The sequence below is a fragment of the Manis pentadactyla genome, chromosome 16 (assembly GCF_030020395.1).
Source record: "Manis pentadactyla isolate mManPen7 chromosome 16, mManPen7.hap1, whole genome shotgun sequence".
Lineage (NCBI taxonomy): Eukaryota > Metazoa > Chordata > Mammalia > Pholidota > Manidae > Manis > Manis pentadactyla.
The window spans coordinates 28,928,563-28,953,873 of NC_080034.1; the positions used below are offsets into that span (position 1 = coordinate 28,928,563).

The 25,311-nt window shown below is 41.3% G+C and overlaps 1 protein-coding gene across 1 annotated transcript; it reads right to left on the bottom strand.

The window, feature by feature from the left end:
* Nucleotides 1-13,277: 13,277 nt before the first annotated feature.
* On the bottom strand, nt 13,278-16,533 carry LOC130681242 (E3 ubiquitin-protein ligase Arkadia-like). The gene is made up of 4 exons (XM_057493865.1): nt 16,459-16,533; nt 16,144-16,236; nt 15,052-15,155; nt 13,278-13,395 (listed from the first exon to the last, which is right to left on the bottom strand). The coding sequence occupies exons 1-4, from the start codon at nt 16,531-16,533 to the stop codon at nt 13,278-13,280; spliced, it is 390 nt and encodes a 129-aa protein (XP_057349848.1).
* Nucleotides 16,534-25,311: the final 8,778 nt, after the last annotated feature.

The window sequence follows — 25,311 nt, forward strand, 5'->3', positions numbered from 1 at the left end:
TTGAGTGCCTCCTAGTTATTGAAGGACTGTCTTTTTTCCTGACAATTATTCATACTTTTGTGCCCTGTTATTTATTTATTATTTATTTCTTTTTAATTTTGGTATCATTAATCTACAATTACATGAGGAACATTATGTTTACCAGACTCCCCCCATCACCGAGCCCCCCCAGAAACCCCATTATAGTCACTGTCCATCCACATACTAAGACGCTGTAGAGTGACTGCTTGTCTTCTCTGTGTTGTACAGCCCTCCTCGTGCCCGCCCCTCCTACATTATGTCTGCTAATAGTAATGCCTCCTTTTCTTCCCCTTTATCCCTCCCTTATCACCCATCCTTCCCAGTCCTTTTCCCTTTGGTAACTGTTAGTCCATTCTTGGGTTCTGTGAGTTTGCTGCTGTTTTGTTCCTTCAGTTTTTCCTTTGTTGTTATACTCCACAGATGAGTGAAATCATTTGATACTTGTCTTTCTCCGCCTGGCTTATTTCTCTGAGCATAATATCCTCTAGCTCCATCCATGTTGTTGCAAATGGTAGGATTTGTTTTCTTCTTATGGCTGAGTAATATTCCATTGTGTATATGTACCACATCTTCTTTATCCATTCATCTACTGATGGACACTTAGGTCACTTCCATTTTCTGGCTATTGTAGATAGTGCTGCATAGGGGTACATATGTCTTTTTCAAATTGGGCTGCTGCATTCTTAGGGTAAATTCCTAGGAGTGGAATCCTGGGTCAAATGGTATTTCTATTTTGAGCTTTTAGAGGAACCTCTATACTGATTTCCACAATGGTTGAACTAATTTAATATTGCCACCAGCAGTGTAGGAGGGTTCCCCTTGCTCCACAACCTTGCCAACATTTGTTATTGTTTGTGTATTGGATGGTGGCAATCCTTACTGGTGTGAGGTGATATCTCATTGTGGTTTTAATTTGCATTTTTCTGATGACTAGTGACGAGCATCTTTTCATGTGTCTGTTGGCCAATCTGAATTTCTTCTTTGGAGAAATGTCTGTTCAGCTCCTCTGACCATTTCTTAATTGGATTATTTGCTTTTTTGTTTGTTGAGGTGCATGAGCTCTTTATATATTTTGGATGGCAACCCTTTATCAGATCTGTCATTTATGAATATATTCTCCCATAGTGTAGGATGCCTTTTTGTTCTATTGATGGTGTCCTTTGCTGTAGAGAAGCTTTTCAGCTTTATATAGTCCCACTTGTTCAGTTTTGCTTTTGTTTCCCTTGCATGGGGGGATACATTCATGATGAAGTCGCTCATGTTTATGTCCAGGAGACTTTTGCCTATGTTTTTTTCTAAGAGTTTTATGGTTTCATGGTTTACATTTAGGTCTTTGATCTATTTCAAATTTACTTTTGTGTATGGGGTTAGACAGTGATCCAGTTTCAGTCTCTTACATGTAGCTGTCCAATTTGCCAACACCAGCTGTTGAAGAGGCTGTAATTTCCCCATTGTATGTCCATGGCTCCTTTATCATATATTAATTGACCGTATATGTTTGGGTTAATGTGTGGACGCTGTATTCTGTTCCACTCATCTGTGGGTCTGTTCTTGTGCCAGTACTAAATGGTCTTGTTTACCGTGGCTTTGTGGTAGAGCTTGAAGTTGGGAATCGAGATTCTCCCCACTTTATTCTTCCTCCTCAGGATTGCTTTGCTGATTCACGGTCTTTGGTGGTTTCATATGAATTTTAGAAGTATTTGTTCCAGTTCGTTGTAGAATGCTGTTGGTAATTTGATAGGGATTGCATCAAATCTGTGTATTGCTTTAGGCAGGATGGACATTTTGACAACATTAATTCTTCCTAGCCAAGAGCATGGGATGCGTTTCCATTTGTTAATGTCCTCTCTAATTTCTCTTAAGAGTGTCTTGTAGTTTTTAGGGTATAGGTCTTTCACTTCCTTGGTAAGGTTTATTCCTAGGTATTTTATTCTTTTTGATGCAATTGTGAATGGAATGTTTTCCTGATTTGTCTTTCTGCTGTTTCATCATTAGTGTATAGGAAAGCAACAGATTTCTGTGTTTTAATTTTGTATCCTGCAACTTTACTGAATTCAGATATTAGTTCTAGTAGTTTTGGAGTGGAGCCTTTAGGTTTTTTTATGTACAATATCATGTCATCTGCAAATAGTGACAGTTTATCTTCTTCTTTGCCAATCTAGATGTCTTGTGTTTCTTTGTTTTGTCCTCTTGCCGTGGCTAGGACCTCCAGTACTATGCTGAATAACAGTGGGGAGAGTGGGCATCCCTGTCTTGTTCCCGATCTTTGAGGAAAAGCTTTCAGCTTCTCGCGGTTCAGTATCTTGTTGGCTGTGGAATTGTCATATATGGCGTTTATTATATTGAGGTACTTGCCCTCTATGCCCATTTTGGTGAGAGTTTTTGTCATGAATGGATGTTGAATTTTGTCGAATGCTTTTTCAGCATCTATGGAGATGATCATGTGGTGTTTGTCGTTTTTGTTGATGTAATAGATGATGTTGCTGAATTTTCGAATTCCCTTTTGTATTTTTTCCTATTTGCAGTGAAAGGCTGTCAGTGCATACGGCGACACCGTGGTTCTGTCTCTCCTGTGTGGGCCATCTGAGCACGTGGTAATCCCGCCGTCAGCCCAGCAGTGGGCCCTCTTCTCAGTGACGTCGTCAGGCTCGTTTGTGCTTATGTTGCAGGAGTGAGGAAAGCGATGGCTGCACTCTGCCTGGGCTTCGTGGAGGCTTTGTGAAATGCTCTCCTGACTGACCTGTTTTCTAGAATAGGTGCTGTGATTGTAGTTCTAAGAGGGTGCTTTATAAATAAGTAGTATTCAGGAATACCTTCACCTCTAGGACTAACAGCTCCTGGATATTCAGGAGCTAAGGGCTCATCTCACTGTACTTATTTAATGTACAGGTTGAAACATTTCACCCAGACGTGCTCAGCTTCTCAGGTGGTATAATGCCAAAAAGCTTTGTATAAAGTTACTAAAAGATCCTTATTTAAAAAATTATCTCATTGGCTGCTTAGAACAATCCCATTTCATGGATAAGGAAACTGAGCCTCAAGGGAAGTGATTAACTGGGTTGCTCAGTCGGTTCATACTCTGTGCCCACTTGAGACAATTTAATCAGGGCACTTTTCCTTTTGATGGTGTTCAGGAGCCTGCTAAACTGTCTAACCCACTTTCTCTTGTCACAACAACTCTGCTCCTCCTAGGCCTTGAAGAACACCAGCCTTCTCTTTGTTTTCACTATTCTAATACCACTCCATTCTTTCAAGAGTTTCAGGCTAACAGAGTAATGAATGGCTATTTGGTAAGGAGCATCTCTGAGCATTTCTGCCCCATTAGCCCAGATTTTTAAAGGAACACTGCTATGAAGGATAGTCATCAGTATTTCACATGAGATAAAACAAAATTTGTCTAAGGCCTCAGAGGTGTTAGAGTGGAAGTCATCTGTGTCAAATGAATAAATTATTGCAAAATTTTGGAATGGAAAGTCTATTCAGGGACATATAGTTACAGAAATAAATTGTGTTGTGGCATGTTGGCTTGAGGGGCCCTTAGAATGTCCTTCCTCTTTGGTTATAGATTTGGGGTCTTAGTTGATTTTTGCATCACAAGGTTACATGTATAATTCCTAAAAGGCAAAAAAAAAAAAAGGTTAGTGCTACCTGTAAATTAGGAGGTTAAATCCTCCCTTTAACCCCTTTGTATGCAAAGAAAAATAAACCTACTTTACAGACTTGGGCCATTTGTGAATCAATAAACCCAGAACCATCACTGAAAAATTGTTACAACTTCTGGAACAAATGAAAGGCCTTAAAAAAATAGCTGGGGGAAGATATATCTGATTTGATTTACTGTGGAGGGAGGGTGAGTGCTTGATAACCTGCTGATTACCATAATAAAACATCTTTATTTTTCAGGGGAACATAAAATGACTATAGAACACAAAGTACAGGATCCTGTAGCTTACATCTGGTGGGGAATTTAGGATGATTCAATTGTGATTGGCAAAGAGAATACTAGTGGAATCTAACTTTTAATGCTTACCTCAAAGCAGAAACTGTAACTTGACTGCAGGGAGAGATGTGATGACTCCCCCTCTCTCTCGTGGCTGCCTCCTACCCCCCAGACCCCACAACATACTTTAGTCAATACAAGTAGACAAAGTCCAAGGCAGTGCTCATAGTGATATGGCGTTTCTCAAAGCAGTTTTTTCTTAAACTGGAAGAATGTTACAAGATGCATGTACCAAGATTGGGTGGTGGGTGGGATTGGTACCTTGACGCCCAGTGCTTTGAACAGTCCTCATGGCGGTGATGTGGCATTGCTAACAAATCCATGGCTGAGTGGGCCCAGGCCCAGAAAAGGCTAGCTCTCATGACTGGGGTGATAGTGCGTCCTGAGCGGGAGTGGGGTGCTCCAGAGAGTAGGAGTGTGCGGACAGGGTCAGACAAGGGCCTGATGGAAGGGGTGATTAAGTCAGCATCACCGTGAAGGGCGCGGGCAGAGTGACCACATGCTTGTCTCTCCAGTAAGTGAGCATTAGGATTAGTGGAAGAGGAGAGAAGGATTAGGAGAGTTGGAAGAAGTTCCAGTGCATGGTGGGCAACGGACCCTAGGGGCTTATTACCTGGGTGGGTCAGTCAGACACCTAAGCATCTACCAGCCTTGAAGCCCTCGTGAGAGACTTTACAAAGTGGAAGGTGTGCCCGTGCTATCCATCTGGCTGTCGTCTTACACTTCCATTGCCTTGTTTTGTTCAGTAAACATCATCTGAAGGCCTATTATGTTCTGGGTCCTTTGTGAGGCATGGGAGACTAAAAAATGAGCAAAAGTATATTTCTACTTAGCTACTAGATCTCCAGCTCCTTGTGCAGATATTCATAAATACTCTTACTTGGACTCAGTCCAAATGAACTCACTGTGTCCTGGGTTTCCATTAAATGCAAAAAACAAGGGATTCAAAAAAGAGTAAATGCTCAAGGAGTGCTGCATCAAATGGGCAGTGGGAGACCTAAGGACCAGTCAGTATAAACAGTGTGGTAGGTATGCAGAAAGAGATGTACAAGGCATTATGGGAATACAGAGGCATGGTTCCCAGCTCAGTCTTGGGATAGCATGGATTATCACAAAAGGCTCTGTGAAGGTAAGGAAAGGAATGTTAGCCATAGCCAGGCTGCATGGGGACCCTGGCAGGTGGCTTCGAAGAGGACGACATTTCAGTCAAAGGGTAAGAGGCGGGAAAATGCTTGCCGACAGCTGGAGCTGCACATTAGAACACGAAGATCTTCCATGTCCTTGGGATGTTACGAGTGGTGTCAAACTAGGGAGATATGTGAGTGCCAGATGTGGCAGCCCTTTCTGCCTACGGGCAGTAGTTTGGATTTGATCCTGAAGAGGTTTAGGCAGTGGACTTACAGGGTCAGAGTGCATGATCTGGTTGGAAAGACAAAGTTAACATACTCATGAGGAAAAGAACCAAGCAATTCAGTCAGCATTAGTGTGCCAAGAGGCAAAGGTCTGTCCCTAATGAAATATATGGAGATTGGGTGGGATTTGGAGATCTTTCCCTCATGTTTTTAGATGTGGCAGTGTGGGATTCACATATAAGTCAAGCATAAAAATCCAATGAATAATCATATCTGACTTGATTATTCATAGTTCGTGATGCGTGATCAAAACCGAAACAGTTTCTGTGATGTGACTGCCCTTTGCAATGTTCACCGTGTAAGAACTTGTTCCCTATGTAAGAACTTGTTCGCTATGCTACAGAAGACTGGCGGCTGTTGAGAGTTGGGCTCGAGGTTGATTAATGATTGTGTGTTGAGTCCCCTGAACAGAATTTTATTGTTAACAACCATTGACCAATAAATATGAGAGGTGCCCTCTCAGCACCACTCTTGTGCTGTTACACCTCCATTCCCCTGGCTGCTCCTTTCAGGTTTCCTCATCGCCTCTCCTCCCTTGTCTGCGGGTCAGAGGCAGGGAGGGACCCACATGGAAGCACAAGTGTGCTGTCTCTCTGGTGTTTTCTGGGGTCACTGCTGAGGACAGAGCAGAGATGGAGCCTATTCCTACCAGGGGAAGGGAGATTCATTTGCTTTAGAAACGAGTCCAAAAGCTTACAAAGTCAAAACTATGAAGTTGACTCAAATTTTTGCCTGAGCTTGCTGACATGTCTTGCAGGTGATTTTTTGGTACTGAGGGTGAGAACAGTGGTGAGAAGCAGGTAGAGGAAGTACCGATAAATCAAGAGTTGCCATAGATGAGTTTTATCATCGGACATTACAGATAACGTTTCATGAACTGCTCTCTTTACTACTATGTATGATAGAATTTTTCCGGAAGTATAAAAATAGGAAGAATAATAGTTTCAAGGGTTCTTGTGAGAATTAAATGAGATCTGTAACACAAGTGAAGATGTTAATGGTGTTGTGCTTAGTAAGTATTGACTATTGGTGATATTGGCTACTGTTGGCTGAGTTTCACTCTCCCTTCCCCACTGTTGTTTCTTACCTCTGACTTCCTTGGCCCTTTCTCCCCTGTGTGTCCTGGACTTTGCACTGTGGAACTGAGGCAACCCGTCTTGTCTGGCTTTGCCTCTGGATGGTTCTTGCAAGGACGCGTCTCTACCTCCTTTTTCTGGCTTGTCCTGCTCGCCTAGGGAACCCTCTCTACTGAGCACCGCAGTCTTGGTATCAGCCCACTTGACCGGAACCTTATTTGTCCTGGTCCCTCCGTGTGTACTGTGCGTGCTGGGAGGTGGGATGGGGAGGGAGCGGGGTGGGCGGGGAGGGATCCAAACGCAGCCCAGCTGATCACGGCCCCCTTCAGGCAGCGAACGTCTTCTTGTTTTGTAAGAATTAGATGTTCATTGCATCACATTTTTGTTTATACATGGGTATGTGTATAATAAAGCCTGTGACTCTGTGTGCCTGTAGACATTATGTAGATGTTTATTTTAACTTAAGGGATGTTTGTTTCCACTTTGCATTGAGCTTCAGTTATCAATGACATTCAGCCTTTTTATGCCTTTACTTTTGGCTGCTCTTGCTACTTTGCTAAGTGTAAGATCACTTGTAAATCATTTCTTTAGTGTATTGGGTGAAAAGACTATTTAAAGGAACGTAGTGGTGGAGCCTTCCATGGAAGTAAAGAATATTTAGGGCTGGTTAAGTGCCAGACATTGTTTTAGGCCCTTTCTTGTCCTTCATTGATCTACAAGATGTGCTTTTGAAGTGAAAGTTCTCTCCATGTTTACTTTTCCAGTGTTAGACATCTAGTACATACTAGGATTTTGTTTTGGCTGCAAGCAAAAGAAAACCCTCAGACAGGCTTAAGTAATAGAAGGAATTTAGTGGTTCTTGTAACTGAGAAATCCAGCCATGGGATGGGCTTCAGGTATGGTTTGATGCAGAGCTTCATGCTGGTGTTAGGGAGTTGTAAATCTCATGAATGAGTGCTCCATCGACGGTCGAAGGACCATCAAACAGCATCAGAAGCAGAGGTCTTGACATTCACTGAGGCCGATCTGGGTGAGTGTGTTGGTTGACTCTGCATTGGTCATTGTAGGCTCCTTGTGGACTCCCTTGCTGGGTGTGACCCTGGGGTGTGTACTGATGCTGCGGAGTGAGGTTAGCTTCTTCAGAAGTGCAATGCCAGCGAGGCTCTTTGTTAGGAGGAAAGGAGCGCTGCGAGGCTATTCCTAGGTGTCCACTGCAGAGACACAGACCTGGGGCTTGAATGTAGTGCTCTTTGTCCAATTCCAGGGCGCTGTAATCCAAATGATGCCTCCCTTAAAGTTGGTCTCCCCCAAGCAGTGTCTGATGAGCCTTTACCGTCAGCGTTCTTCCTCAGGAAGCACTGGCCTTAGTCTGGGTGGGGCATGTCATCGTCTGGGAGTATGACTTTGCCCATAGCATGTAATTATTCAGAGGCACAGTATGCTCCTCTCTGAAGTAAGGGGGTTGAACAATATGAATTTATCCCATGTTTATTAAGTGCCTATTATGTCTAGATCTATGTCAGGGGTTGAATTTACAAACATGCAATGTACACATGGCTGCTGCCCTTATAGGGAGGGCTACTGACTGTTGGGACAAAGAGGCATTAATTAAATGGTGAAAAATATGTCATATGGGGCCTCTCACATATGCCTGGCCATTAGCAAACAGTTAATGAATCAAACAGTCTCCATTTTGATCTGTTATCATTAACAAATATATCATTTTAAGTTCTGCCCAGTGTTCCTGTGGGGAAGTACGGAGCACCCCCAGGGAGGACTGTGAGGACTGGGAGAGGAGCAGGGTGGGCCCTGGGTATGCCCACACCCAGGGCCTGGGGTGGGTGTGAGGTGCGGGGCGGGCTCCGAGGCCCCTTCCATCCCTGAGGGACACTGATCTCCTTCCAGCCCCGGTGTTTCCCGGAGTTAATGATGGACGCTGCGGGCCCCTTATGCTCCTCCTGTGTCGGGGAGCTGGGCGTGCAGGAAACACACCTCTGGCGCCCTGCAAGGGGTTCATTCATCTTCTTGCACTTGGTGATTTTCTATTCAAACAGGTTCTTTATGTTAAAGAATCCAGATTTCAAAATGCCATAAAAATAATGACCCTTGAATGGATAGAGGTGTGTGTGTGTCTCTGTGTGCGTGTTTGTGTGTCTGTGTGCGTGTGTGTGTGTGTGTGTTTGTGTGTAATGTTGTATTCTTTAGCCATGAGAAGGAAGCAAATCTAGCCATTTGTCACAACGTGGATGGACCTGGCGGGCACTGTGCAGAGGGAAATAACTCAGAGAAAGGCAAGTACCATGTGGACTCCAAAAAAACCAAATTCATAGAAACAGAATGGACATTTCTAGGGGCTGGAAGGTGGAAGGAATGGGGAGATGTTAGTCAAAGGGTACAAACTTTCAGCTACAAGATGAGTAAGTTTTGGAGATCTAGTGTATAGCACGGTGATTCTAGTTAACAACACTACTTGAAAGTTCACAAAATAATGTTCCTGGTTTCACCAGAACTTTTTTTTTTAAGTGGTTATTTAAAATTTTTTATTAGGGTATATTGATACACAATCTTATGAAGGTTTTGATGAGGAACATTGTGATTCCCACATTCACCCATAAAATCAAGTCCCCCTCACACACCCCATTGCAATCACTATCCATCAGTGTAGTAAGATGGTAGAGAGTCATTACTTTTCCACGTCTTTTAAATATTGCAGACGATTCTTCCCTGTCACAGGTGTACTTGGGGTGGTCCGAGCCTCTTCCCGTATCCCCCCTCCCTCCTTGAGCTAGCTCATGGGGCCCCTTCCTCTAGACTCCCAGCCCTCTGGTCTCAGCTTCCCCTGGGGCATGTGTATTCTCAACCATCTTGTCATTGGTCTTTCCACTCTATTCTAAGTAATGATGTCCAGGAAGGAAGACAACATGTATTTCTAGAACAGCTGTCACCACAGATGCCTGGAAGAAAAACCTGTGCAGTGTGGACAGGAATGGTCCTATTTTCCTGAAAAGGAGACACATAAAGTCCATACCTTCGCAAAGATTCTAGGCTCTGATCTGCGTTGAAACACTTCTCATTTCCTGGAGCACCCGTTCCTACCTTATCTGCCACTACGCCATCACACACTTTCTCTTCTCTCCTACCCTCTTTGCATTTAATCTTTTTGGCAAAAAAGTCTTTCAAAAGCAAGTTTGAGTAGAGTTACCACAAAATGAGTGTGGTATCTCCACAGTGAGTCATAATGGAAGTCAGAAAATGGTGTCATGACCAATTAGCTTTCTTCTGGTTTTCCTTGTGGCTTATCGATGGTGGCCGTGCAGCCCTTCCACGAACAGCCCTGGAGCTGTGCTGGCTCAGCAGGGATTTGGGGATGACTTCAGGGAACAGCTTCCTGTGTGTGTTACTGTTTTTCTTCTATTGACTGATGTGTGTAGGAGAATTGGCAGTGAAGAACAGTACATTTCTTTGCTCTTCCTTCCGTAAATTGCTTCTTACAACAGTGATTTAAAGTCGTGGAAAAATAAGTTCGCAGTCTTCCGTGGAAGAGGAAAGAGGGAGATGGTGGGAAAAGGATGGTTAAAAGGGTGGGAAACTTTTTTAGTGATGCAGCCTCTTGGTGACCTTACATTTGCATAGTACGTCTTGCTGCTCTCTGTGTGTGCGCGGATGTTTTCTTTCCCGTGTTTTCTGGCAACGTTCCAGGCATAGCAGAGGCTACAAATCTTTTGCAAATTGGCATATCCTTTTTCTGCTCATGTAAATCAATAAGGAGCAGTTGTTCCCTGTTCCTGGACAGAGGGCTTAAATCCATGTTGCTGTCTGTGCACTGGTGAAACGTAATCATCTCCGAACCCTGGTACAGACTTAACTGGGTGTGCATTGACAGTGCCTTGTTCTGACTGGGCACTCAATCAATAATAGTTGAATGATACCCAGAATATCACCTCAAAGCTGAGGACCTAGACCGATCCTGTCAGTTCTTTCCACGTTCTTTGGTAGTGCACCTGGGGAGGACTTAGCTCTCTGTGTGCATCCCAGGCAGGACATTAGGTGGGGCTGGAACATTCTGGAAGAGTGGAAACTTGACGAGGGCACAGCCTTTTCTGCAGCTCCTCTGATACGGGGTGTGGGTGGTCGGCCTGGCTGACTGTGGGGAGGGAGGGAGGCACTGACTTGAGCTCCCTGCTCTCTTCCACCTGTGAAAGGGGCTCTTTCCTGACCGATTGGCGGACAAAGAGAAGGAGTTGCTGCAAACCGTGTGGCTTTATTGAAATAGATTGTTGCTGGGGACTTCCCCTTTAAGATAAAGCCAGATAGTGGAGCTGTATTATAATGTTTCAGATAATAGAACACCCATATTCACATGGCTGATCCGCCTCTTTGTTGGACTCATGAAATGGATTTAAAAGTGTGGAAAGAGACTTTGTGATGGTGGTTGGTTGGCTTTCCCTTTGATGTAGTAGCAGCTATTTGGGTTCAATCCTCTGCTTTTGTCATACTAATTTTGGTTATTTTGTGTCTTGCCCCACAGTTGTGAACTAGTAAGACATTCTTGGAAAGACTGGAAAGGGAGGTGCTCTTCTGAATGGCTTTTGGGAGACAGTCTTGGTCACATCACTTTACTTAAGGTTTGCTCTTTTTGTGTATTCGTAAGGACAGGAGAGAGGGCCCCTCTCAGTGATGCCGGGGTTCTTGTTCACGAAGCCAAAGAATGAGCTTCAGAAACAGTCAAGGTAGGAGAGCAAGGTACAGGCTTTTATTTAGAGATAAAGGGAAAGGACAGAGCTCCCGGCTCAGGCCAGGAGGGGTCAAGAGAGTCCGTGGTGGGCATTGTCTGGGGGTTTTATAGGCAGTTGAGGATTTTTCGAGAACATGAATAAAACTTTGGGGTGTGGACTTCTTAGGTGTTCCCTGAATATTAAAGATTATCTTAACGTAAGGAATTTCCTGTCTTGATTTCTCTCTGGGACATTGTCCCCTTGGTCTGGGATAACATCAAAGGCTGCCTGCACAGCCCGCAAGGTGGGCTGAGGTAATGTCTATTTGTGAAAGAATCCTGCCTTTTGAATTTTCTGGGTGTTAAAATGCAATCTTATCTTTAAGATGGAGTGTTTCCTGCCTTTTACCATGTCGTGTACCACTGGGTCTCCATGCTAAGTTAGTTGCTCAGTTTACAAAATCACCTCGTCAGATCTGAAGGCGGAAGGACAGCACATAGGCCTGGGCCTTTCAGTATGCCAAAGTGACTCTTACCCATGGCTACAAATGATTAGCGTCACTGAACATGTGCTACTCTTCCCCACCTGGGGAACACCAACTGATCTGTGGAGGTGATCATGTGGTTTTTGTCCTTTTTATTGATGTAGTGGATGATGTACAGGAATCTATTTTTAGTTAGACCTTTGTCCTAAAGCTTTTGTGAATCCCTCAATTTCTAATAGTCCTATTAATACGTAATTTTTGCCATAAAATACAGTCATGTAGACTTTAAAGATTATGAAACAGTTTATTTGTGCTTTGCGAAGGACGATCGTTTGTTAGTCTTTGCTTTCTCCTTTTCCAACACCGTCTTTATACATTCACTAACTAGTTAAGTCAACAGTTCTTCACATGTATTTTGTGACTCAGTGTGTCACAACCAATTGTAAGGACTGTTGAAGTAATTAGCTAGTAATTTCTGGTAAAGGTCCTAAGCTTTGTGGCTGACCTACGAGAAAAGAGGAGGTGAGGTGATTCCTGTGAGATTGCTGTTCCCTTGTATGCCTTCCAGTGTGCTTTGTGGGGGGCACAAGGAGTGGAAGTAGAGCGAGCTGCTGATGGGGGTGCACACGGTGGTGTTGGGTCTCGGCACAGGGAAATGGGGTTGCGCAGCCTTGCCTGTCATTGTGTGGGGGGGGTTTGTGCGTGCCCGTGTATGGAGAATCGCTTGGCCCTCGTGAGGAACTCCAAAGAACCGCAGCTTATGCTTTAAGAAAATGATAATTACCATGAATCACGGCCATGGATTTGCGAACGGACTGCTCAGTTTCTAATTCTAGAATAGGAGAGAGCGTGCCCTGCTTAGGGGCGCCAGGATCAAGGAGGCTGTGTTGGAGGAATTGACCTTTACGAGTTGAACCGGATGTGCTGAGATGCCCAGGAGGCAACACCTGCCAATGAGACGAGTGGAGACCCCAGGCCTCCAGAGCAGGAGTTCTCATCCCTGTCTGTGGACTCTGTGACAGTGCAGAGAGCTCCGCCTTCCCTTTCGGAGGTCCTGATTCTGCATTCGCAAAGAACAGTCTACTTCCCCACCCCAAATGAACCTGATGTACATGCTGGGGTTGATTCCACGTTCCTTCGAGGGCTGTGGAGGGATAAGAGGCATCACAGTTTCATCACTGGGCCTCTGAGGGAACAAGCAGAGTGTCCCCCGTGTCCTCTCCCACGCGCGCATTCAGACACAGGCAGGTACATGCACACTGTCATGTAGCATTTGTTTGACTATAATCAGGTCTCACGTGTAAATGTAGCTCTAAGAAATAAATACTGAAATTTTTAATGTGCTGTCTCAGTAGTCAAATGTGTTATTCAGCTCTGCAGATTAAAGTGCTTGTTCTTGAAGCCTTAAACTCCTAATAGTCATTGTGGAGTCTTCAAAGAGTGCCTAACTCCTCTCTAGTGAGCTCTGGTATTACTTGGATGTGTTCTAGTGTTGTTTTTTTGTTCTTCGTAGGATTGTGTACCAGGAGGGTGGGAAGGAGAGGGAGGGCGACAGTTCCGACCGTGGTGTTAATTTTCATGTGGCAGCTGGTCTTCGATGTCCCCTCTGCATAAGGGGCATCTCGTAGTCGTAGCCAGCCACTGGTCGATGCACACTCGATGAAAAATGTGCATGCAAGGAAGACGTCTATGATCGGCAAAAACAACAGAAAGCACAAAATTAATCTTATGACAACTGCCCGTGGTATACCTGTAATAATTCAGGAGTGTTTCAAAGTTACCAGACATCTATCTCTTTTATCTGTAAAACATTCAACAACCTCGAGGCCTCTCTAATGACAGTCACACCTACATTAAATCAACAGTGGGCAGAATAAGGCAGAAATACACAAGATGACTAACTGTTTCAGCTATGGAACCAAATCATGTAAAAACTCAAGGATTTTAAAACCTACACTGGCAGTTATTCCAGTTTTGTTTCTGTACGTGAGCTGCCAATCTGCTGAGTTGGCAGTATGTCCCTGTTACCTAAAATTGCAAAAATATGTATTTTCCCTATGAAATAAATTTGTGAAACACTTTGAGAAATGTATCTCTCTCTCAACAATATCAGAACTCATTCTAGCATGAGTTCTAGTCACACTAATTAAGAAATCTTATATGTCATATTATTTTCTATCTAGAGGATCTTTATAAAGTACAGATTGATTGAAGGTTAATTAGGGTTTTGTGGGTAATTGTTACAGCCACTGAATACTATGGCACTCTTTTTGAAAAACAGCTTAATCCATTTTGTAATATATTTGCAATATCGAATCATGTGCACTTGAAACTAATATGTGCCAATTATATCTCCACGAAAAGTAATTAATTGGAAAGAAAGTAGCTTCAAATCAGATATTTACTTTGGTATACTTCACTAAATCATCACTTAGCAATTGAGAAATAAAGCATCGAGGCAAGACAGGGTAAATCTGAGTGAAGGGTGTGATGGAAGTATGCATTTCTAAACCACTGCTACGAGCTGTCACACATTTTTAGACTTCCCAGTTCTTGCTAAAAAGAGATGCTCCAATTCCTCTTTGAACGGTATTACCACTACTGTAAGAAAAGTTAGCTTCCAGACTTATAAATTTCACTGGCAACACAGTGATCAAATAACCTGTATGTGGTATGGCAGACAGATGTTTATAGCTTTTTTCTCTCTCAGCCGAGTGAAGACATAGGATAAAGTTACCCTCATCAATTAGGGCAACAGAGTTAGCATACGGTTCTGTTACATATGTTATAGAACCTTTTTCACATGGGATTATGTACTTTGGATCAAAACAGAACAGGTGCAAAATAATGAAGAGAGTATAAAAAGAAAATCCCTAAAATTAATATTGGGTTAGCATAACATTTTCTAAGTTGCAAAGTTGTAAGAACTGAATAGTCCCCAGAAGTAAGAGGGCATTTTAGGACAAAATCAATTTATGAGAAGATGCTGTCTAACACTGCGTGGAGTTAATCGAGTTCCCCCTCTTTAAGCCTCGGAGAATACTTTGATTTGACAGTCTCTGCCTCCAAAGCCTGTCAAGTTCTCCTTTCTGCGAGATTGAGAGAAGACAATTTGACCACAAAATTTCCCTGCCCAAGTATATTTCCCATCCCAACCCACTGGTAGCAATACAGAGACTTAGATCTTTTCCTTTCACTCACTATGGGAAGGCAATTCCCTACCTGTCGGAGATTGGTAACACGATATTCCAGGAGTGATCTTTATGTGGCTTCTAGTCTACTTTCACATAAAATCTCATGCACAGTTTTGACAACGGATTTTAGATAATTCATGTCTGGTTACCTCACATCTTCCCCTTCCTCCAAAGTGCAGAGGCAGATAGTGCACTGCTCCTCGGTGGCTTCCTGAGTCGGTGCTTCGCCGGCTTGTTGGCGGGGCTGGTCCCTCTGTGAGAGGCGATCGGGTGTCACCGTGTTAGTGGGATGACATTACTGAACAACTGAGTAAAGTCTGTGTTTATTTGACAGACAATGCCAAAGAAAACTACACATTCGGCCACAACTCATCTCCCAGGTATAACTGTGATGAGTTAATGGATGAGTTAAGTGACTAATTTCAACTAAGTTATTTTAAGACTTAAATAAGCAGCATCAAAAGGAAAATAAAAAGTAACTAATTACTTGGAAAAAGTACTATATTTAATACACTGTTAGGATGATTACAAACTCTATTTTTGTCCCATCATCACACATAGCCTTCACTAAGGAATTTTCAAATAATCTCAAATAAATTAATCCGATGACATAGTCTTTAGCTTAGACAACTGAAAGGACTTAAATTTAGTGGTAATAGCTCTTTTTTACTCTTAGAAAATAGAAGAAAAATACAGTGATTTTTCACTTTCTTATTATTAGTCTCCATAGCACAGTTGTTTGTTGAAAGAAATCTATATAACACGTCTATTGCACAACTTCTCTAAATAATACTATAAATTGAGGGTACAATGTAAGAAATGTAGGTTAACTAAATGTCAAAATAAGTGGCCAGTTAAATTACTCTATAAGTTATTCAAGAGAATATGGGTGCCATGTGGGGGATGATGCAGAATGAAAACATAATGCCCAAAAACGGTTCGCTTGTCATCCTCTTTGTGTTATTTTTAAAAGTGGAAGGGAAAATGTGTACAGATGTACATTATTAATGCCTAAAAATGCCTAGATTACGTAAGAAAGCCTTAACTATGATTTTTCTTCTGGGAAGAAAAACTTGGGACTTCAGGGTAAGAAACCGCAGAAGATATGTTTTTAAACTTTCAAATTTTTAAAAATCATATGCATGTGTTGCTTTAGTAATAATGTAGCTGAATTCAGAGGTCCATAATACTAAATCTTATGCATTTCAATAATGTAGACATCGCACAGAAGAAATTCTTACTTTTTTGTATTTATGTGGGTATGTGCATCTCTCGATCGTCTCCTGAGATGCTCCGCTGTTTTCATCTTCTGTTTCTTGTAAAGGTTCCAGTAACTAAAGGTGAAGAATAACTAGTATTAAAAGCCAGGATGACTATTCCTTGAATAGCACTGTCGATAGTGTAAAAGCAATAAAGCTCCATATTTATAAACCTGCAATATAAATACAGTGTTTGCAGTATGTTAAGGCAAATGGTTGTCTGCACTTCTTTTCTCAGCCCGCTGAAGTGGTGCTACAAAGTCACCCTTACATTCTTCAGTGACTCCTACTGCCCACCTCTTGCTTCTGTGTCCTCTTCTCATGTTCTGCCTTAAGCCTAAACATAGCTTCAGGTTTCTCCCCAAGTGTCATCTCCTTAATCCTGGAATAACTGCAGCCCTGTTTCCTGCTTTCCCTTCACAGCCAGGCTTATAAAGCAAGCAGTTTATATTCACTGTTCCCACATTTTTACCTTCCTCCCTTTAATCTAAGAAGGACACCATCCCCATCCTCACCAATAACCACTCTATAATGCATTCAACATTTTCCCAACTTTGTGTTTTTGTGGTGAGACACTAATGACCATATTATTTTGACATTGTTCTCATTTTGTTTCTTCTCAACTCCTCTAGCCAGTGCTCAGAATCCTTTCTTTGAAGAACAGGACTACCTTTGAGATATAGTATTATCACTCTCCAAGGCTTTTTCAGTTTCTCAGTCTATACATTTTTTGTGGCAATCTAATCCTCTCCCATAGATTTGTGTTTTATGACAGTATGTGGCTCATATATATTGACAAATCACAACATATCTCTAACTCAGGTATCAGTTTATGGTTTTGAGGTGCAGACTATAAACTGAAATCCCTAGTGGACATTTTACCTTGATACCCACTTATCACAGATTCAGTATGTCTAAAACCTAACTCACCTAACCTCTTGCCTAAATCATAATCTAATACTCTGCAACTCAGTGAAAGGCACCAAGCTAGCATCTAGGAGTCATCCCAAATGTCGTTCAGATGTGTCTCATCATTATTACACCAGCTGCCACTGTCCTTGTTCAGGTGTTTATCAACTTTTACCTCTTCTACTATGTCTGAACTAACTATATTCCATGCGCTCACCTTCACGTCTATTTTTTGAAACAAGTGAGGAGGTGGTCTTTCTAACTACAATCTGAGTAAATCACTCCAAAAGCATAAGTAAGACCAAGTCACTTCGCTTTCAATGGTTCCCGAGTCCCAGTTTCTTGGCTGGGCAGCTTTATTTCTTATTGCTGAGTGATCCCCATTCCTAAGATGCAGAAATACCAGCGTATTTGCAGTTGCTTGTGTGTATGTTATTGGAGATCTCTTAACATGCTGTAATCACTGCAAGAGCATCATTCTCAATTCCAAAACCTGCTGAGAAGTCACACGCATAATAAAGCATCTCGGAAGCCTTTCCTACAGTACATCCACCTCCCAAGGTGAAGCCCCTCCCTTCTCTGTCCTACTTTTATAACTAGTATGTGTTATGAATTGCAAACTCAATGAATTTACACCTTATATTGGTATCTAGAAAATGTTTATCTGCTCAAATCAGATACAGAGAATAAGTACAGTCCTTTGGCAGATGAGTAGAGTAGAAACGCTTTGGAACAGACCAATTACCCCTTGTGAGAAAATCAAGCTCATGTCCCACTGACAGTGGATCAAGACTGGTGTCTTGGTACCAAAGAAAAAACTTGTAATGAGGAGAGAGAAATATAGTACATTTTACAGTGCAAATACAAATACAGATTGTAATCTATCTAATACATTTTTATACCACAATTTCTATTTACTAATTCTCACATTCTACTAAAACACGTATAATAAATAAGTTGAGAATATTTGCAGTAAAATAAAATAGAAGAAGAATACTCTTAAGAAGAAAAATATTTCAGCATTTTAAAAGTTTTTATTTTACCAGTATAGGAAGAACTAGTACAAATACGAAGTCAAGTCGAAGTGCTACATGGTGATGGTCCAGGTGGGGATGCGATGCCCCAGGTGCCTCAGCGGCCGCAGCCCCTCCGGCTTCAGGTCCCAGGCCGCTGACCAAGGATGAGAGCGCTTTAGCTTGTAACCATCTCTGCAGTGTCTTATGATCATCAGTAGGAATGGGGGACTATGTTTACATTTTTTAAAGTTACCTAAAGCTTCTTAACTTACACAGCTTAGATAAATTTAGCCCCTAAGATATAACTAACGAAATTCTCAAATTCAATTCAGAAAGTAAAACTCAAAAATTCAATTTTGTCATTACAAGGAGCAAAGCACTGTGGTGAGTTTCATTCACATCCTACAAAGGAAACAAAATGCATAGGTTCCTTCCTATCTAAAAGTCTGATTCTACTTGAGGAGCACACGAATTAGCTGTTTCTCTTTGTTTGTTTATGTGAATGTTACAGATGCTCCCAAGACTTTTGTTTGTTGAATAGTGTCTCTGCGTTGCTGGCTTCAAAGATAATTACAACAACAAACACATCTCTACCTTACAATACAAGGATAATCAAAATTTTATAAAGTGGAAAACTGTTAAATGCCGAATCTCCATTTATTTATTCTCACTTTATGTTTTGCCTCAAAAGCTGCTGTGGATCAAGATCTCAATGACTTCCTAAGGAAAATGAATTTCATAGAAAGTTAATGCACATCTAGTTCCATTTCTCTGGTAAACACCGTAAGACTAGGAAGGCACAAGCTGGTGTTCTCCTGTCAGTAGCCGGGGTTAGAGGCAGTCAAGCAGATGTAAGTGCTAAGAACGGGGAGGGTGTATCAAGAAGTTGTGAGAAGCAGGGTGTATTTAGCGAGCTAGCTTTCATGGCAGACACCCCTGAAGGACAACGGAACAGCTTACTCCTGTGTGACAGGGCCCCCTGCCCCAGAACTCAAGTTCCTCCTGTTGCTTCTCCAGGTCTCTAACTTGCCCAGAGGCAGTGCCTCACAGCTAAACTGAATTCAGTTTCTCCACAGCACCGCCGTGGGTGGCATTCCACTATAAAGCATTGATTCTGGCCGTTTGAGCACAAGCTACTGAGCATATCCCTGAAACAGACAAGATACTGATGGAGCCGATCTCTCTGGAGCCTACCGAGGATGTAAGGACATAGTCCCAGGCACAGGATGTCCGTGTCCACTGTAGGGGTGCATCCTGTGTGTGTGAGGTGGATGGCGCTCAGGTCCCAGCCTGGAAACAGAACACAGAGAGACGACTGGATATAATTGAAGAATTGGTTATTTCTTAATGTAGGAAAAATAGCCTAGTATTCATATTCAAATGTCTATAGATTAGTCATGAAATTCATTATCTAACAACAAATTACAGAAGTGTAACATAGATTTTATGATTACTAAATCAAGGAATCATGACCCCACAAATTCTCATTGCTCATTTCTTACAATACCTCCAATTCACATTTATCCAAGGAAAAATACAATTGGAACGTTTTGTTGTATATCTTCTTTACAGCAGGTATTTTAAGTAAAATAACAGGAATTTGAATGGAAATAAAACTGTTAAAATTAAACACCTCAGCAAATGCTATAGGAGCAAGTAAGACACATCTACAAACACGTAAGGCAGGAAAATGGAAGGGTCTTATTTTGCTTTACTTTTATATTGTGTCATTCAGCCATTTTAAAAGATAAATCTTTTAAGAGAAAAAAATGTTAACCTTGTGCATTTATTTCAAACACATGCAAGAAGACGTTCCAAATCTGGAAACTGATATTAGCTCCATTCACACTCTTTATTCTGTATTCCAGCTTAATATTTTCTCTCTCGAGTCAGTCAAATTTACAAATAGAAGCACAGTTCTGAACAGAGCACTTCAAAAAAAAGTTCCAGCGATGCCTTTTTATACTCCAATTCTTATTTCCTATTAGCTTGTAACACATTTTCAAATTTTGCGTTTAATCTTTTTTTTTTTTTTTTTATTAAGGTATCATTAATAGAAAGTCTTATTCTCAGGTTTCACAGGAGCACCGCTGCGATTACGACAGCATGCTTAATCTTAACAATTTAGAACAGGTAATCTTCTAGATACTGGAAAATATTAATGTTACGTTGGCAACTTTCTATCTAAAGGGTTACTATATTACAATGGCAACGAGAACCAGAGATTCTGGATATAATCATAAGTTATACAACTAAAGGTAGAAGTCACAGAAGTGGTAGATCATTAATTATTTCAATTGATTTGCAAACATTTCTGTAAGGGCCAACTACTTCTCTGTAGGCCATACCCAACTAGGTCTTCCTAAGTGGTTACTAAGTCTTTGGAATACTCAGGTTAGTCTCCGTAATGTGAAAGAAGCCACAGACGCCACAGACAAAATCAACCACATGAAGATGCTGCGGGATTGGTGCAGCTGTACTGGCTAAACGCATAAATGAGCAAGGGAAGCTGTTTTCCTGTTAAATTGTATTTACAAAAACAAGCAGGCAGGATATGAAGAACAGAATTTGCTGCCCTTAAGTAGAAAAACAGATACTTAATTTTCAAAGAAAAAGCAAAAAGTTCAGTTGGTCTTCCCGTGTTAAGGTAATACAATAATATTTAAATTATTAAATAAACTGAGTTAAAAGACACTGAAAAAAGCACAGCTGGAAAATGATAACACTCTTCTTCCGTCTGGCCAGTAACATATAATAAGTCAGAGCATATATTTGAGGACTGTATCTTGTTTCTCAAGATCATCAATTTTAACATTAGCCTTTACTATGGAAACTGAAGAAAGAAACGAGACTGGTTTGCAAAAATAAATGACCCTTTGTTGCATCCTGAAAATGGTTTGGTTTCGTTAAATAAATTTGTTTGGTCACCTTGTTTTGTCAACACCTACAACTCAGGGTAAGAAAGAGGAAGATTTTGGTTAGTAAAGAATAACCTAGTGAACTGGTGGTTTAGTATACTTAAATTGCTTCTACTGATTTTATAGTGTTATAAACCAATGGGAATAGAAGGAAAAGGAATAATGTGTGATTATCTTTTTAAAAACATGAAACAGACGTTGTATGCTGCATCATCGTCCTTCGATGTTCCATCCTCTGCGCAACTTCATGACGATGCAGTCTCTGTCCTGGAGGTGCTATGCCTGGAATGTAATACGGAATTGGCTGGTTTGTGGCATGAGGATGCTGCGGGATTGGTGCAGCTGTGGTGTCTAAATTAGTAGGGGGTGGGGGTGCCACGGGGTGAGGTGGGGGTGCATGACAAGACATGTTAGAATGGGAGGCATGCACAGGGTGAGGAATAACAGGTGGAGACTGAGCCTGAGCAGGTGGGTTTCCGTAGGAGTTTGGGCCGGCAGAGGCTTCATGACGCCGTCTTGTCAAAGCAGCATCTGTAAGGAAAACAGAGGCATCGTGCAGTTGAGCGTACATTGCTAGTAGAGATTCCTACTGTATTTTAGAAACGTATTAGCATATGTTTAATGTTTTATGTGTGCTTTAGCAATGCTTGTGTCTTCTCTGTTCTATTTGCAACCTATTTTCTTCTTTGAGTAATCTTAGATATCTTCCCATGTCAATGTACAGTTTTACTTCATTCTCAGCTTCACAGCAGCCTACTATAGGAATGTACCAAAATTTATCAAAGAGATTTCCATTGATAAAAGTTGGAAACAACCCGAATTCTCCAATAAATATCTATCTGTATGATGCCTCTCATGCTAGTGTTCTTTTGTACATTCACGTGCACGAGTGCGTGCGCAAACACACACACACACACACACACACACACATCATTCATGGGCAGTGTCTGTAGCATAAGTTTCCTGTAAGTAGTTGTGAGTCTCAGCAAATAATTTAAACTCAGATAGCTGTGGACAAAAGACCCTGCCCAAAAGGTTACCATAATTAATACACCCGTCACCAGTACACAGGAGTCCCGGAGGACCCCCCACTCTCACTCAGTCCTCATATGCTAATCTGAGAAAAATCTTGTATTTATTAGGCACTTACATTTCTTCCCAGAAATACCAATTCACCTTCGTAGCCTATTCACCTTTTTCTTGCTGATTTGTAAGTAGTTCATATACAATGGAAGCTTTTGTCATAATAAGTGTAAACATGTTTCCAAACTGTCTTTTGTTAATTTTATTTTGCCATACACAGGTTTGTTGGCTTCTGTGTAGTCAGCTGTATTAATTACACATTTATAAACATATAAAGCTCGCTTTCCTTTATAATTTCCCAGTTAAGAGCAGTATAGAGAAGAAGGGAACTTGTAGTCCTTCTGGGCAAGACTGTGGAGACGTCCTTTTCTTGCTGCTCCTCTCCCCCCGCCCCAGGCCGTTTTCCCCACACTTCATTAATACGATGACAGGAGCATGTCTGCCGGGAACCGGCCGTGGACATGAGCCCTTCACACAGATGCCTTCCCCCCATTTCTTCATTCTAAATCTTTATGTGTCAAAGTAACTGTTGGAAGATCCTTCTGCGGAATACGCATCCCTCTTCCAATACAAAACATGCATCTACTTGAGGTAGAAAATATGTTTATAGATTTCAGTCCGAATTTCATTTTATTTGGAAGAATTTCTTGGTAGCCTGCTATAGGCTATGGGCAGTCTCTAGTTTCATTATAGAAAGATTTCCTTCAAATTGTAATTCTTTGGTTCATTCAGCTGGGGTAAAAGATAGGTAACCATGAAAACATTCAGCCATATTTTCAAAGGAAACTTTGCTATCAAGTATCTTAAAGAAAGTTTCACTGAGCTCAGTAAGTTGTGAGAAAAGATTTAAACTTATTTTCTAAAAGTTATGTTTTCGAATCAATGTCTTACTCCAAGATATCACAAAGCTCTGTATTTCTTGGTGGTAAAAATGATCACAAAAAAGCAAGTGTGTCTGTTTTACTAAGGTCAACTGTCCTTCCTCAAATTTACAGCATTTTTCCCAGTTTCACTTAAAAATTTTCTATTTCTATATTCATTATGCAAGTAGTAATATTCACAAGTATAAAATTTTAAAGTTTCTTTTCAGGATGAATCAGTTTATTTAAGTCTTCAACAATCATTTCACTTCTTTCAGCTTTATTGAGGTATAAGGAACAAAATATTCCTGTGTAAAAAATAGTTTTCCATAAATAAGTAAATAAAGAATTAAGACATGTTTGGTAAATTGAAATCTCTGTAAATAAGAATGTGATAGTGCCACATTCTTAACATATATATCATATAATTTCAGGCAGCAGTCTTCATTGAGATTTTCCTGAAAGCCTGAATTCTTTAGGAGCCTCATATATACCATGACATTGAAATATGGCAGTAGATCATCTTCTCCTGGGCCATAACAAGTGATTTGTTTTTAATGCATTAAAAATTTTTTTAATATCGAATGATTCCTTCTATTACATGAAATAAAGCAAAATTCTCCTGCACTCCAGCAACCCCTAATACCTCAAATCATTCCTACGTAATGCAGACTATGTGTTAAAAATCTTATCTTCTGAAGACATAACCACCAAACCAGAGCCTGTCTGGCTGCCGTTCTAACCTCCAACGTCTCTTCCCTTCCTATGGTCTCTAAACTCAGGCCCAACAGAATGTAAGAAATAAAATTCTAATCTCTGTAGAATTAATGGTGTCATAATAACCTGATTTCTGATTTTCCAAATCCCCTCGATCAGTAATGAATTAGAACTTTCAGACAATCCTAGAGACTTAATTCAAAAAAGAAATCACGGGCCACTAAATTAGACCATCGTTGCAAGGGCGATAAGATAAATAACTTCCTTATTACATATCATATATCTGAACTAGTGAATTAGTGCTGAGCAGTGTGAAAAAAGCATGGAGTCAAATGGGCCTGAGTGTGAATCGTGAGGCTGTCTAATCCCGAGCAGTGTGACCCTAGGAAAGTCATTTAACCTTTCACACCTATTAAGTGGCGCAGTCACTGCCCTGCATCGCTGTTGTTAGAGAAGATGAGAATCTGCTAGGTATGAAATACACGAGTTGTGGCTATGCTCTCTGCCCCATGCCCATAGTTATCTTGGAGGTATGCCGTTCCCTGCCTGAAGACATGCAAAAGTGCCCCCCGAAGGCCTAGCACAGTGTTTCAAACTCAACTAAAAGACAGCATTCTTTCCTCAAACTATTATGTGGGAAGCAGGTAAAAATGTAGATGAAATTTTTTACTTAGAAAATAAACATAGGACGAGTGGAGTGCCCACAGGCCTCTATTCCCCACCTGGCCCGTGTGCCTCCTGAGGCCTCCCCGCAGAGTCCGCAGGGTTCCGGAGCAGCACCGTTCCAGTCTGAGCTCTAGAGTAGCCAATACCAGAGTTAACCTGCTCCTGTTTGGCTCCTAGGACCCACCTAATCTCTTCTGGGCCAAGGTACCAATCAGGAATCTCATGGTTACTTACAAATAATAGAAAAATCCAATCAAAACTGGCCAAAACAGTGAAGGGAATTAATGGGGTCACATAAAAGGATCTGGGTGGAGATCCTTTGGGCTCTGGTTGAGAGGTCTGAAGGCAGGTGGCAAACCTCCCTGTCTTTCTCCTGGGCTGCCTTCCCATACACGTCCTCTCTTGTCTTTGCTGATTCTCTCCGGGGAAGGTCTGTGATCTGAATTCTGCTACAGAGTGTCTCTATTCTAAATCTCTGTATATTGGTTTTCTCCAAGCTTCCGGGTCTGGCCTATTTGGGCTAATCTCATGAACCCAAATAAAGGTAACCCGAGAACAAGATTTAGGAGTCTGTGGACTTGGATAAAAGAAATTACCAGTTTTTTCTCATCTCTAATTGCCTCCTGGCATTCATACCACCTTGTTAACATCAGTTGAGAGGTTAAATATTACAAGTGATTTGTATCAAAAAACAAGGAAAATAAGTTGGTTACTTTGAAAACATAAATTATAGCGGACTCAAAGTCAGTTATAATTCTGTCATTCAGTATATCATTATATCATTTTCATTCACTTGCATTCCAAATTTTTTAAATAACTTGAGCAAAGTTACAACTAGCATATGAGGAAATGACCATCACCAAAAGCCTATAAGGAACGATTTTCTATATGCTGTGATATATGTACAATAATTCATTAGTACAGTAGCTTTATTTCCTGCAACATTTTCAGGACTTTATCTCAGCCCCCATGTCAACATGT

Excerpts from the sequence above, each read along its gene's own strand:
- LOC130681242 (XM_057493865.1), bottom strand. The coding sequence starts at position 16,533 with ATGACACTTGGGGAGAAACCTGAAGCTATGTTTAGGCTTAAGGCAGAA. Across the intron at positions 16,237-16,458 it reads AGAGGACACAGAAGCAAGAG|TTACTGGAACCTTTACAAGA; the intron begins GTGGGCAGTAGG and ends CTTCACCTTTAG. Across the intron at positions 15,156-16,143 it reads ACCCACATAAATACAAAAAA|AGGGACCAGCCCCGCCAACA; the intron begins GTAAGAATTTCT and ends CGCCTCTCACAG.